The sequence below is a fragment of the Moschus berezovskii genome, chromosome 16, assembly GCF_049115385.1.
Source record: "Moschus berezovskii isolate FMDL1 chromosome 16, NW_MosBer_1.0, whole genome shotgun sequence".
NCBI classification, from domain to species: Eukaryota; Metazoa; Chordata; class Mammalia; order Artiodactyla; family Moschidae; genus Moschus; species Moschus berezovskii.
In genome coordinates, this window is record NC_142475.1 from 39,788,821 (window position 1) to 39,803,498 (window position 14,678).

Consider the following 14,678-nt stretch of genomic DNA (forward strand, 5'->3'; position numbering starts at 1 on the left):
TATATAAAGGTGTACCCATAAGGAGAATGCTACTGTTTCTTTATAGTAAAAAAAAAAAAAATTTAAGACATTATTCTGATTCATCAGAAATGCACCCCCCAAGCTCTTTCATAATTATCTGACTGCCAGGGTAAGGACTAATGTCAAAAAGAATCCTCAGATAGATCATACAATATTCATTATTAAATATGAAAATTCTGACTACACAGGCCACCCTGCCAATTGTGACAAACATACTAACATAATCCACACTTACACATAGCAGGGCAACGGAATCAATAAAAAAAAAACTTAAGAAGGACAACAACTGTTTAAAATTTGTGAAGCTAGCAGTGAACTGGAAGTTATTATTCTGATAAATAAAGATATGATGCTTGTTCTTATGGAGCTCACAAATAATCTAATTGTCCTCTTCCCTGAATTTACAGAACTCTCCTGTTTCTGAAGTTTATCCAGAGAAACATTACGCATGATCCGATGAAAACATTGATGGCAATTCTAAAAACTACATGGAAAAATTAGAAGTGGCCATGCCGTCTGAAGCTAATATTTTTAATTAAAATTATAAAGGATTTTCAGCTACTGAATAACAGAAAACTGCAGGCTTGAGGAATTTCATTATATCAAACAAATGATATTATCACCAATCAATATCCATTCAAAGTAGGGAGCAGGGGAAATTAAACTAGGAAACTAGGAGTACTACCTTCAGTGACTACTGAACGACACATCACTGCTTGGTAACTAAGAGCTTTTTAAGGGATTTTTGTTCACTCATTTAAATCCTGAGCACCTACTGGGTATCAGGCACTGTGCTAAATTCTGGGAATACTGTGGTAAATCAGACAGACCTGAAGCTTTGTTCTGATTACAAAGTTGAGAGTCTCAAAAGATGCTGGTCATCCCTCTAGATAATAAGGATCTCTACAGATGGTCACATTTTATCCAGTTTCTCTTCCCTCAATATCCTATACACAGCAGGCATTTTGATGTAAAATGAAACTTGCGGGCAGTGCTGCTTTACATTAGGTGTTTACATCACACTCATTAAAACATTTTAAAGAATTTTTTAAATGCCTCCAATAAATATATTGTATATTTATTATACATAAAATAACAAAACTTCTAAAATTTGTGAGATTAACATTTTATACACTTTATTCGTGAGCAATTAGTAAAAAATAAACCTATTTAGAATTTTAATAAATCAGATTTTTCTTTAAATTATGTAATAAAAATCAAAGCACTACTGTTCCAAACAGTATTTTTCTTACAAAAGGTATCTGCGGATTTGGAAAAAGAAAAGATTTTACTTTCTTCCTCAGAAAAAAAAGTTACTGAAATTAAAATTCATAATTAAAATTTAGAAACATTTAAAACATGGATTCCGCTCAAATGACAGCTTAGTTCAGTCGCTCAGTCGTGTCCGACTCTGCAACCCTATGAATCGCAGCACGCCAGGCCTCCCTGTCCGTCACCAACTCCCGGAGTTTACCCAAACTCATGTCTATCGAGTTGGTGATGCCATCCAGCCTTCTCATTCTCTGTTGTCCCCTTCTCCTCCTGCCCCCAATCCCTCCCAGCATCAGGGTCTTTTCCAATGAGTCAACTCATCGCATGACGTGGCCAAAGTATCGGAGTTTCAGCTTCAGCATCAGTCCTTCCAATGAACACCAGGACTGATCTCCTTTAGAATGGACGGGTTGGACCTCCTTGCAGTCCAAGGGACTCTAAAGAGTCTTCTCAAGCACCACAGTTCAAAAGCATCAATTCTTCAGCGATCAGCTTTCTTCACAGTCCAACTCTCACATCCATACATGACCATGGGAAAAACCGTAGCCTTGACTAGACAGACCTTTGTTGGCAAAGTAATGTCTCCGCTTTTTAATATGCTGTCTAGGTTGGTCATAACTTTCCTTCCAAGGAATAAGTGTCTTTTAATTTCATGGCTGCAATCAGCATCCGCAGTAATTTTGGAGCCCAAAAAAATAAAGTCTGACACTGTGTCCACTGTTTCCCCATCTATTTCCCACGAAGTGATGGGACCAAATGCCATGATCTTCGTTTTCTGAATGTTGAATTTTAAGCCAACTCTTTCACTCTCCTCTTTCACTTTCATCAAGAGATTTCACAGTTCCTCTTTGCTTTCTGCCATAAGGGTGGTGTCATCTGCATATCTGAGGTTATTGATATTTCTCCCAGCAATCTTGATTCCAGCTTGTGCTTCCTCCAGCCCAGTGTTTCTCATGATGTACTCTGCATATAAGTTAAGTAGGGTGACAATATACAGCCTTGATGTACTCCTTTTCCTATTTGGAACCAGTCTGTTGTTCCATGTCCAGTTCTAACTGTTGCTTCCTGACCTGCATATAGGTTTCTCAAGAGGCAGGTCAGGTGGTCTGGTATGCCCATCTCTTTCAGAATTTTCCACAGTTTATTGTGATCCACACAATCAAAGGCTTTGGCATAGTCAATAAGGCAGAAACAGATGTTTTAAGGGACTAGATCTGATTGACAGAGTGCCTGATGAACTATGGACGGAGGTTTGTGACATTGTACAGGAGACAGGGACCAAGACAAACCCCATGGAAAAGAAATGCAAAATGGCTGTCTGAGGAGGCCTTACAAATAGCTGTGAAAAGAAGAGAAGCGAAAAGCAAAGGAGAAAATGAAAGATATAAGCATCTGAATGCAGAGTTCCAAAGAGTAGCAAGAAAAGATAAGAAAGCCTTCCTCAGCGATCAATGCAAAGAAATAGAAGAGTCTCTCCGCCCCGGGTCGCCGCAGCCTCCACCACTTTCGGGCCTAGTAGCCTGAAGCAAAAAAAAAAAGAGAAAAAGATAAGAAAAACCCCGAAAACGCTTTAAAATTAAAAAAAAAAATAGAGAAAAGAAAAGAAAAAAACGAATCCTCTTCGGAGAACCCACGGGGAAGTCACTTTCGCACGCTTCCGGCCTGCCCGCCGCCGCCGCACCTGGGCGTCTGCCGGTCCCCGTCCGTCGGTCCGGTGGTGAGCCGCCCGCGCGCCCGCGTCCACGCACCGCCGCCCGGTCGTGCCGCGTGGCAGCCCCGCGCCCGCCGCCCTCGCCCCCCGCGCGCCGGCCTCCCCACACCACGTGTCCGCGCTGCCCTTCGCCGGCCCGGCATGGGAGGCGGCTGCGCGCTCGGGCCGCCCGGGGCTTGCTGAGTCGACACCGACAAATACTTGGTTTCCCTCTTCCCCGGGCTGCTGTAATCTTAAACCGCTGGGAGCCGGAGGCCTATATTTATAGAGAAACGCGCCTCCCGGAGGCCGCCGTGGGCACCGCTGGGTTGCCTCTGGAAATTTTTTTGTCATTCGGAGGGGAGTCCACGTTTTAATTTTTTCCCTTTTTTTGAAATTGGGAGCTTCAGACCAGGACAGCTGAAAAATTACAAACTCCCAGGGAGGGCCATATTGTTTTTGAGAGCCTTTTGTCTGCGGTTTGGCAGTCTCGTCCGAGCCGTCCCCGAACTCCTCTCCGGCCCTCGGAGCCGACTCCCAGCTTCTCCGAGCTTCACTGCCACCTGTGAGCCGCGGCGTGGGCCACGGCTCCGAGCGGAGCCCCCTTTGTCCTGTGCGGTCCCTCTTAAGAAGTCCTCCTGGTGGGGTTCGGGGTGGTGGGGGCTGGGGAGATGAACGCTGCAGCCAGCAGCTACCCCATGGCCTCCCTGTACGTGGGTGATCTGCACTCGGACGTCACCGAGGCCATGCTGTACGAAAAGTTCAGTCCTGCGGGGCCTGTGCTGTCCATCCAGGTCTGCCGCGATATGATCACCCGCCGCTCCCTGGGTTATGCCTACGTCAACTTCCAGCAGCCGGCTGACGCTGAGCAGGCCTTGGACACCATGAACTTTGATGTAATTAAGGGAAAGCCGATCCGAATCACGTGGTCTCAGAGGGATCCATCTCTGAGAAAATCTGGTGTGGGAAACGTCTTCATCAAGAACCTGGACAAATCTATAGATAACAAGGCACTTTATGATACTTTTTCTCCTTTTGGGAACATTCTGTCCTGCAAGGTGGTGTGTGATGAGGGTTCTAAGGGTTATGCCTTTGTCCACTTCGAGACCCAGGAGGCTGCCGACGAGGCCATCGAGAAGATGAACGGCATGCTCCTCAATGACCGCAAAGTGTTTGTGGGCAGATTCAAGTCTCGAAAAGAGCGGGAAGCCGAACTTGGAGCCAAAGCCAAGGAATTTACCAATGTTTACATCAAAAACTTCAGGGAAGAGGTTGATGATGAGAATCTGAAAGAGCTATTTAGCCAGTTTGGTAAGACCCTAAGTGTCAAGGTGATGAGAGATCCCAGTGGGAAATCCAAAGGCTTTGGCTTTGTGAGTTACGAAAAACACAAGGATGCCAATAAGGCTGTGGAAGAGATGAATGGAAAAGAAATTACTGGGAAGGTCATTTTCGTTGGCCGTGCACAAAAGAAAGTGGAGCGGCAGGCCGAGTTAAAGCGAAAATTTGAACAGCTGAAGCAGGAGAGGATTAGTCGCTATCAGGGGGTGAATCTCTACATTAAGAACTTGGATGACACCATCGACCATCGATGACGAGAAGTTAAGGAAAGAGTTTTCTCCTTTTGGATCAATCACCAGTGCTAAGGTGATGCTGGAGGATGGGAGAAGCAAAGGATTTGGCTTTGTCTGCTTCTCATCCCCTGAAGAGGCAACCAAAGCAGTCACGGAGATGAATGGACGCATTGTGGGCTCCAAGCCACTGTATGTCGCTCTGGCCCAGAGAAAGGAGGAGAGAAAGGCTCACCTGACCAACCAGTATATGCAGCGGGTGGCCGGGATGAGGGCACTGCCTGCCAACACCATCTTAAATCAGTTCCAGCCTGCAGCTGGGGGCTACTTTGTACCAGCAGTTCCACAGGCTCAGGGAAGACCTCCATATTACACACCTAACCAGTTAGCACAGATGAGGCCTAATCCACGCTGGCAGCAAGGTGGGAGACCTCAAGGCTTCCAAGGAATGCCAAGTGCTATACGCCAGTCTGGGCCTCGTCCAGCTCTTCGCCATCTGGCTCCAACTGGTAATGCTCCGGCCTCTCGCGGCCTCCCTACCACCGCTCAGAGAGTCGGGTCTGAGTGCCCGGACCGCTTGGCTATGGACTTTGGTGGGGCTAGTGCCGCCCAGCAAGGGCTGACTGACAGCTGCCAGTCTGGAGGTGTTCCCACAGCTGTGCAGAACTTAGAGCCTCGTGCTGCTGTTGCTGCCGCTGCTCCTCGGGCTGTTGCACCTTACAAATATGCCTCCAGCGTCCGCAGTCCTCACCCTGCCATCCAGCCCCTGCAGGCACCCCAGCCTGCGGTCCATGTGCAGGGGCAGAAGCCGCTGACCGCCTCCATGCTGGCTGCAGCACCCCCCCAAGAACAGAAGCAGATGCTGGGTGAACGTCTGTTCCCACTTATCCAGACGATGCACTTGAACCTGGCTGGGAAGATAACTGGGATGCTGCTGGAGATCGACAACTCAGAGCTGCTGCACATGCTGGAGTCCCCCAAGTCTCTCCGCTCCAAGGTGGATGAGGCTGTGGCGGTCCTTCAGGCTCATCATGCCAAGAAAGAAGCTGCTCAGAAGGTGGGCGCTGTTGCTGCTGCTACCTCTTAGACAAGGACGAACCGATTCAAAAGCCAAATAAACCCTCATGGAATTCAGCTCAAGGTTTGAAGACTTCCTAGCTTGTCCTATGGACCTCAACACCAAGAACCATAATTGCAAATTTAATAGGTCATTTTGTATCAAAAGGTCAATTATGAAGCACCTAGAATTTTTCAATTTAAAGAATATATTCTCTGGGTTCTGATATGGCCCAGACAGTGTTAACTTTTTTTTCTATTGTGGGTTTTGATTTGTTCCCCCCAGAAATTGGTTTTATTTGATGTACCCAAGTCTTAAGTTTCTCAATAAAGAAAAAAATCTCCATAAAAAAAAAAAACAAAAAAACAAAGAAATAGAAGAAAATAACAGAATGGGAAAGACTAGAGATCTCATATGATAAGAACTACTAAAATCTAACAAATGATAAAACAAAGGAGATGAACAGAATCTAATAAAAATGTCAAGGCAATTCTCTATTGGGAATATTACGTATCTTCTATATATGAAAGGATTGCTAGTATTTTCAGATTTTAAAAATGTAATATTTTAAAAGGCAGATTTCAATGATGATTTTACTACCACATATCTGTGTTATGAAATTCAACTCAATTGGTTTGTCTACCCATGTATATGAATGTGTGTATATAGACACACAATTCAAATGTTACTTAGGCTGGTCTTCCCTGGTGGCTCAGATGGACATCTGTCTGCAATGTAGGAGACCCAGGTCTAGGTCTACCTATGTATATGTACATGTATCACAATTCAAATGTTACTTAGGCTAAATGTTAGTAAATATTGTTATTAAGCTCAAATCACTTCATTCCACTGCAGATTTCTATTGTTATGCTATTTTCAAGGTCTAACTAAATAAAAATAAATTTTAAATTCTCAATGTAATCAAGGTTATATAAGTTTACACATAAAAGTATTTTATGTAATTTTAATAAATATAATCTTTATATAAATTATCTATTTAAGTGCTTTTACATATAAAATTTTGCTAACACATATATTTGAAAAACCTTGAAATGATAGTCAATGTTAAGGTTTTAAATAAATTTGAAAATTATCCTGGGACCTAATTAAAATGAAAGTAAACCATTTGGACTTCAAAGTAAACCATGGACAAGATAACCAAATGAATGGGATAAAGTATTTGTAAATGGTATGACCAATAAGGGGTTAATATCCAAAATATATAAACAGATCATACAACTCAATATCAAAAAAGCAAAAGACCTGACTAGACATTTTTCCAAAGATGATATTTTCCAAAGCCAAAAGGCATAGAAAAAGATGCTCATTGTAGTTAATCACCAGAGAAATGCAAATTAAAACCACAATGAGCTACCAACTCACAACTGTCAGAAGGCGATCATCAAGAAGACCCAAATAACAAATGTTGGTGATGATTTGGAGAAAAGGGAACCCTCTTATACTATTGGCGAAAATATAAATTGGTGCAATCACTGTGGAAAACTATATGGAATTTTCTCAAAAAACTAAAAATAAAATTACCACATGGCCCAGTAATTCCACTCCTGGGCAAACATCTGAAAAAACACTAACTCAAAAAGATACACACATCCCAAAATTATTTACAATTGCCATGATAATGGAAGCAACCTAAGTGTCCATCAACAGATGAATGGATAAAGAAGATGAGGTATATACATACGTATGTACACACACACGCACACACAAATGGAAATGGAATGCTACACAGCCATAAAAAGGGATGGAATTTTGCCATTTGCAACAACATGGATAGACATGGAGGGTAATGTGCTAAGTGAAGTACGTCACTTAGAGAAAGACAAATACTATTACTAATAGTATTTGTATATAAACTACAAATATATAAAGTATATAAATCACAAATACTAATACTACTACATCACATATGTGGAATCTAACAAACTAGTGAATGTAACAAAAAATAAACTGACTGAAAGATAGTGGTTCCCAGGGTGAAGAGGGAAGGAAGAGAGGCAATTTGGGGTGGGCCACACAGAGGTTTAAACTACCATATATAAAATAATTAGGCCATAAGGACATAGTGTATAACACAAGGAATATACCCAAATAGTCTAAGAATTACAAATGTATTATCACCTTTAAAAATTGTGAATTCTGTACATCAAGTATACATCAATAAAAAATTTAAAAAGCTAAAATCATCAGTTTACAACAAAAGATCTTTGAAATACTTAAACATTTTCCTAAACTGACTTGGATCCAGACCAGCTCTCATGTACCGTTTTCACATTTATTTTAGTGAACAAGAATGCTTCTTTATCCACATTTCCTTTTCTATTAAACCATTTCTTTCCTGTCCCTCTTCCTACAGTAGCATTAAAAGTAAGTCAAAAAAGCAACAAGATAAAGGGATATTTGGAAAGAAATAGAATTATTTGCAAAAGTGGCAACATATTTTCAAAAGGAATTTAACTGATTTAAATTTAAATTTTAAATTTAACTGATTTAACTGACCAAAGAGCAACTGATTGCTCTTTGATTGAAGTTTCTTCTCGATATGTTTCTTGGTCTTGCAAACCATCGATAACTGACTTAAGGAAGTGAATAAAACAAGTAAAGGAAGCAGGAATTCTCTATTATATGCTTTTCCCTGCCCTCAGGGGTCTTCAATGTTTCAAGTTATGAAAAACATCACTACTAGTGATTTTCATACTTAGTTTATACATCTATCTACATCTGGGGCTACTCTGATAAAAAATTTTGGAAAAGTACAATGAGAAATCTACTATACTATGTATTTTTACCTTATTTACAAAGTGTGACAATTATAATTTTAATGTGATAGTAATCATTACAGAACTATCAACATCAATGTTTTCAGAGTGCCTCTATGCTATTTTTCTTTTAAAGGATCCAATTCAGTAATGACAATGCCACATGAAAGGTCTGAAAGATATTAAGGCAGGAATAAAGAAATCCATTTAGCAGTAAAAGCAGTGTTGCTGCTGTTAAAGAAAAGAAGGAATATATTTTAAAGTCAACCAAGCACATCTACACAGCATTAATTTGGTGCAGACTAAGCAATCCGATATATAAAACAGAATTCCCATCTGATATACAAAACATAGAATTCCCATATGAAGTTCAAGGATATATCCTTACATTGGTACTTAGATTTGGTCAGAGTCAACATGAAAGTATACTTTTAATCTGTTACTATTCTTTTAATTCAACCACAGAAATGTGTTTGAATGGATTAATAAAAGTTAAAAAAAAAAAACCCTTTGTGTCACTGGAACACTAATATATGGTCTAACTTCTTAGATAGTCCACATGACTTTAAAAACAGTTCCATCTTTGGGAATAAATGAAGAATCCTTAAAACCCCTACCTTAAATTATAAATAAAATTCCTATGATAACTTACCCATTCTAAAACAGGGAGTGGCAAACTTTTCCTATAAAAAGCCAAAAAGTCAATATTTCAGGCTTTGTAGGTTATACTTCTCTGTCGCACTCGACTCTGCCACTATAGCATGAATGCAGCCATAGACAATTCACCATTGGCCATGTGCAGCCGTGTTCCAATGAAAACAATGGTTGGGCAGGATTTGGCCCTCAGACCATAGTTCAAAAAGATCACCTGCTCTAAAACATCAAAATTCCATACTTGAGAGGATGCCAATTATTTTAAATTTTTGAAAATCTAAATGAAAGGCAGATTTCAATGATGATCTAAAATTTTACCATAAAGAGTTACGATCAAAATCACTATCTTACAGTCCAAGACAAAAATATGTAACTTTTTGTCAAGCTGATACATTTATATAAATGATAGACCCAGGGTTTTCCAAAGGACTATCTCTAGCTGTATGTAACTGCCATGATATGAATAGTATATCTAGAAAGGAAAAAATGCTTCAACAGGCTTTCCAAATATTCATTCCTGAATGAGCGTTTTTGGCAATGCTGCAAGTATTTGGCAACATATCTATCTATTTCTGAGTTGAGATAAACTTTAACCTAGGGAAGGTCCCTGTTTATTGTTGACACCATGAGAGTGAATTCTTAGGAAATAAGCCACTCAGTCCGGTATACTATAACAGAGTAGAAGAGATAAAACAAAAAGATGACTTCTGAAATAATTTGGGGATAAATTTTACCAAGAGGTATTTTATATCTTTGTGGACATCTATAGCTATGATGTTTTGAGGCACTCAAAGTTGCTAAGCCTTCCATACTTCTACCTTTGATCCTAAACTCATTGATTAAATTCTATACAAATAACACAGTAACTCAATTCATGGCAAAGTGAGCTTCCTTAGTCTAATAGTTGAAATAATTGTTATCCACATAGGAAGCCAAACTGTGCAATTCTAGGTTGAGGCATTTCTAGACCAATAATGAAAGTCAGAGAAGTTCATAAAAGTCTAAATAATGGTACTCACAAACCACACACATCAAAAGATTGGCTTATAAGAAAAGCCTGTTTCCACACGTACAACCATATACTCAAAACGTAGATATTCATTTCTCATTCCTGTTAATATAAAGCATGAGAAACCAATTTCGTTTTTCATCAAAAAAAAAAAAAAAAATGCTCCTTACCTGCATTATTTCTCTAGTTTTAACACACCTACTATATCCTATATCCAAAGTAAACTTTTAGTTCTCAGAGTAATTGAACAGAAGTAAATCTCTGCAATTTGATACTTTAACTATTGAAAATTATCAGCTGATAATTTAAGTTAGTAAGTAACCATTAAGAAAACATAATTCTAAAGGTACAATTGTGTAAACTCTCTGACACAATTTAAGTATAATAATTATTTATTTAAAACTCTGTGTTTCATCATACTTCTAATATCTCTAGGAATAAAGAAAACTATTTTTGGCCCAAGAAAAAAATTTCTATTAGGGTGTATTTTGCTTTAAAAAATTCTGTTAAAATCAGCTGACCCACAGGTTGTCTAGAATCATCAAACATACGAGAATTTTTCCAAGTAAAAAGATAAATTTTTCTATGGTGTGATTTCAATATATGCTAAATATTATAGATCACTGATATGTATGATCGCAGGCAAACACAATAAAGATTATACACACCAGGCTTTAAATAAATCCAAACCACTAAAATGACTCATTTTACTAATCTCAAAAGATGCTCAACTTCTTGAACATTATAGCTAACCAGATGTCTTAATTCTATCGTTACTCAATTCTGAATTATCTTTGTCAATAAAAATCATGATAATCATTTTTGTTGTTGTTCAGTCACTAAGTTATGTCTGACTCTTTATGACCCCATGGACTGCAGCACACCAGGCTGCCCTGTCCTTCACTATCTTCTGCAGTTTGCTCAAATTCAGACCCACTGAGTCAGTGATGCCAACTAGCCATCTCATCCTCTGCTACCCCCTTCTCTTTTTGCCTTCAATTTTTCAGTATGAAAAGACAAAAGAACAGTCATACAAACCTCAAGTAACTACAAGTACCAGAACCATAATTCTGTGATGTTGCAAAAAGTTGACAAATCAGGAACTGAATTTATTGATTCACTATTATTTCATATATTCACCAAAAATTTGTGTGTCTGTATGCCAAGCATTATACTACATTTTGTAGTTACATCTATAAGCAAAGCAGACACAGAGCTCTGCCATCACAGATTTTATAATCTAGTAAGGGAAAGAGACAAACCATTACCTCAGTAATTCTAAAAAAGGAATGAGCTCTGTCACTAACTGGACAGCTATGAATGATTCTATTCAGTAAAATAATCATATTACTATCAGTTAATACAGTAATTATATTAACTTACAGTAATATAGTAATATATTGGTCAGAAACATATATCACCACTCTTTCCAGCAGTTTGAAACAGTCCTTTAACACATAAGCATCATATATAGTATGGACAAATGAGATTTAAACAGTCATGCCTGACAGTTTAATATGGGACAAACAAAAATTTTAAATCTTTATAGCATTATAGCAGCACACAACTTGTAAAATTCTTGTGCCCAAAGTTTTTGCTCATTAGTAAAAACATTTTCTCCTAAAGATTAATAAATGCTCATCAGCTGTCAAGGTGTAAGCAGAGTTAAAGTTGTCAGAGCAAGAAAAAGAAAACAGTTAAGAACAAAGTCAGGTAGCTCCTAGTTAGGGGCAAAGTAGGATCTAGAAATCTAGTATTTTAATCCAAAATCCAGTAACCCTTTTCATTTTACCAGTCAGCTTCACATGCTCTCTTAAAAAGAGTGTCGGTATAACTTAATACTGCCAACTGGTTAAGATTACCAGTATGATAGGAAATAGCCTATAATTCACAGTCAAAGGTAAATGAAGCCTCCATTTATAAACTTAAAACACATTGATATTTCTATATTTACGTATCTAATGAGTCAACTCAGTAGAGAAACTATAAAAAGAAAATCATATCAGTTTGTTTTAGCACTGGAAGATGAGAACCTTTTACTTTCAACCACCTGTTCTACTGATAACCTGTCTCTTTCTTAAGACTAGCCTGTCTCTTCTTCTTGGAAGCATGACAGAAAGAAAAAGCATTTAACTAATCAGATCTTGTTAGCTGATCTTGCTCTTTTTCTACAATGATAATACAATAAACTATCTTTAGATCTTAAACACTTTACATGTAGTTCAAATTAGGAAACAAAAGGCAATTACTTTCTACTGATAGACACAATCCTATATATTTCCTACATAAAAGCCAAACTGAGACTCTAGATCTGAAAATAATGTGTGTCATGCTTCCTACATCAACTTTATAAACAGTATCTGTAAATATAAAGAATAAGGCTACATTCTAATAATCATATGGCCATCCCTTAGTTTTATTGTTTATCAAAATGAAGAGTTTATACTATTCTATTGAAAGACTTCTATTAAAAACTGTAGTGTTATCAATGAATTTTCCCACATTAATTGCTGAAGGCTTAATTATGCTACTTATTAAAAAGCATATACATAAAACTATAGAAACATGCTGCTGCTGCTAAGTCGCTTGAGTCGTGTCCGACTCTGTGCGACCCCACAGACGGAAGCCCACCAGGCTCCCCCGTCCCTGGCATTCTCCAGGCAAGAACAGTGGAGTGGGTTGCCATTTCCTTCTCCAAAAATAGTACTAAATTTTTATAGTTTCTATCAAAGTATACATGGAGTTTATAGCCAACCTACTTCTTTAAAAAGACTCATCTTTTTAAAATTTATATATATTTTATGATTGTATAGTATCGCTTTGTAGATTTTCAGAATTTGATATTCAAACATAGCTACACATTTTTTTTTTTACATTATAATAAAACCATATGTAAAGAGACCGATGCTTATCACCAAAGAGAAGTCAATCTGTATCATGCTACAAACTCTTTGACAGCTGTGTGGCTTTGAGAAAATTACTTTGCTTCTCTGATCCTCTCCTCCTATGATAGCGGGGTGGTTTTAATAAAAATAATGTTAAATGTCTAGCACAGTGCCTGACACATGCTTTAAAAAAATTGTTAGTATAAAAGGTCTACTGTATTTTAAGTAATCTCCTTAGACTAGATTCTCAGAAGTAAAATTACGAAATGGAAAATATGAATGTTTAAGGCTCTTGATAAATGCCACCAGAACCTCTTCCAAACTGGTAATACTAATTTAGACTCTCAAGAGCAGTATGCGAGCTCCTGATCAGCAATATATTAAAAGACAAACTTAGAAAATTGAGATTAATGAAAAAGCCAACTGTCTGTGTGCTTGTGTGTGCTAAGTCACTTCAGTTGTGTCTGACTCTGTGTGGCCCCATGTTACCTAAACAAAGTAAAATCAGCATCAAGCACATATGAATATACATATCACTAAAAAAATAAATTCTACATAGACTTACCCTACGTGAGGGGCTGCTATCCCTTTATGGGAAGGAGACAAGGTCTGAAGTTTGTTTCCCAAAGAGCTGCCAACTGAAGACACTTTACCTGAAGGAGCACCTTTTAATAAAAAAGGTATTAGTTTTAACAACACTCTGAAAAAGAAAAATGACATTAACCAGAGCATCTGACAAAACAATGCTTTCATGGCAATAAATCTTTGTGGCAAAAAATCAGAATGACTTATCAAATCAAAAATTAAATAAAATTTTTATGGAACAACATACAGCATCCTTCATTTCTAATTTCTATACTTCTTTCTTACAATTTACATTCAAATGAAGGTACACTTCAGCAATCAAGATCTTCTTTAAACCATTAAATACTTGCCTATTAAGGATAATTATCTAGTTCAGACAGGTACAGACAGAAACAAGGGAAAAAAATACTGTGGTCAAAGAATCAAGAAAAGGACCTTGGTTGACTACTCTGAAGAGATGATATAATAACTACCTCGAGGACAGACATTTAGGCTAAAAAAGGACTACAAAACATCTAAAGTAGAAGCTACTGAAAGTTACTTTATTTTTACCCAAAATAATTACGTATCTTCCACATCAACTCCTAATAAACCTAGTTTTAAATAATCCAAAACAGAATACCATCTTCATTTCCTTCTCCACCAATTCTGATATTAAAACAAAAAAACAAATCAAGTTATTTTACAGATCTCATTACCTACAACAGCTTTGCTAGTGCCACTTGGTTGTGGTAATCGTGATGATCCCGATGAGGTGGTCCCAGGAGAATTCAACTTTTTAAGTGCAGGCGGCTTATACTAAAATAATGAAAACACGATGTTTTATCAACATCATATTTTGATTATGGATTACAAACCAGTATTTCAAGAGCACACATTCCCTTAAATGAGTCGGATGTTTTACCACCTACTCAAAATTATCCAAATTTAGAAAGAGTAGGTTAAAATATATCACCTTAGAGAGAAGTTTCCCAAGAAATGTTCCTTCTCCTAATTGGCGTACTAAAATTTTGGCTCAGATGTCCTGTTGCTAAAATAGAGAGTAACTTTTCCCAGGTCAAAGAAAACAAAATGGATCAAATGGAAAAAATTTCCTCAATGTTAAGATTTTAGATGCCAACCATATTATTAGAAAAACTTAAAACCACCCAAAGATG

The 14,678-nt window shown here is 38.1% G+C and overlaps 2 protein-coding genes across 2 annotated transcripts in view; one reads left to right on the forward strand and one right to left on the reverse strand.

Moving 5' to 3' along the window:
• ZC2HC1A (zinc finger C2HC-type containing 1A) overlaps positions 1-14,678 on the reverse strand; it is a 64,708-nt gene that overhangs the window by 11,050 nt on the left and 38,980 nt on the right. The window contains exons 6-7 of the mRNA XM_055432000.2: positions 14,220-14,319; positions 13,502-13,601 (exon numbers count right to left, since the gene is read on the reverse strand). Coding sequence (XP_055287975.2) covers positions 13,502-13,601; positions 14,220-14,319 — 200 coding nt within the window. The remainder of the gene's footprint in view (positions 1-13,501; positions 13,602-14,219; positions 14,320-14,678) is intronic.
• On the forward strand, positions 3,655-5,971 carry LOC129560085 (polyadenylate-binding protein 4-like). The gene is given in 3 exon segments (XM_055431999.2): positions 3,655-4,560; positions 4,562-5,063; positions 5,199-5,971. Coding segments are annotated over 3 exon segments (1,851 nt in total). The 3' UTR covers positions 5,642-5,971.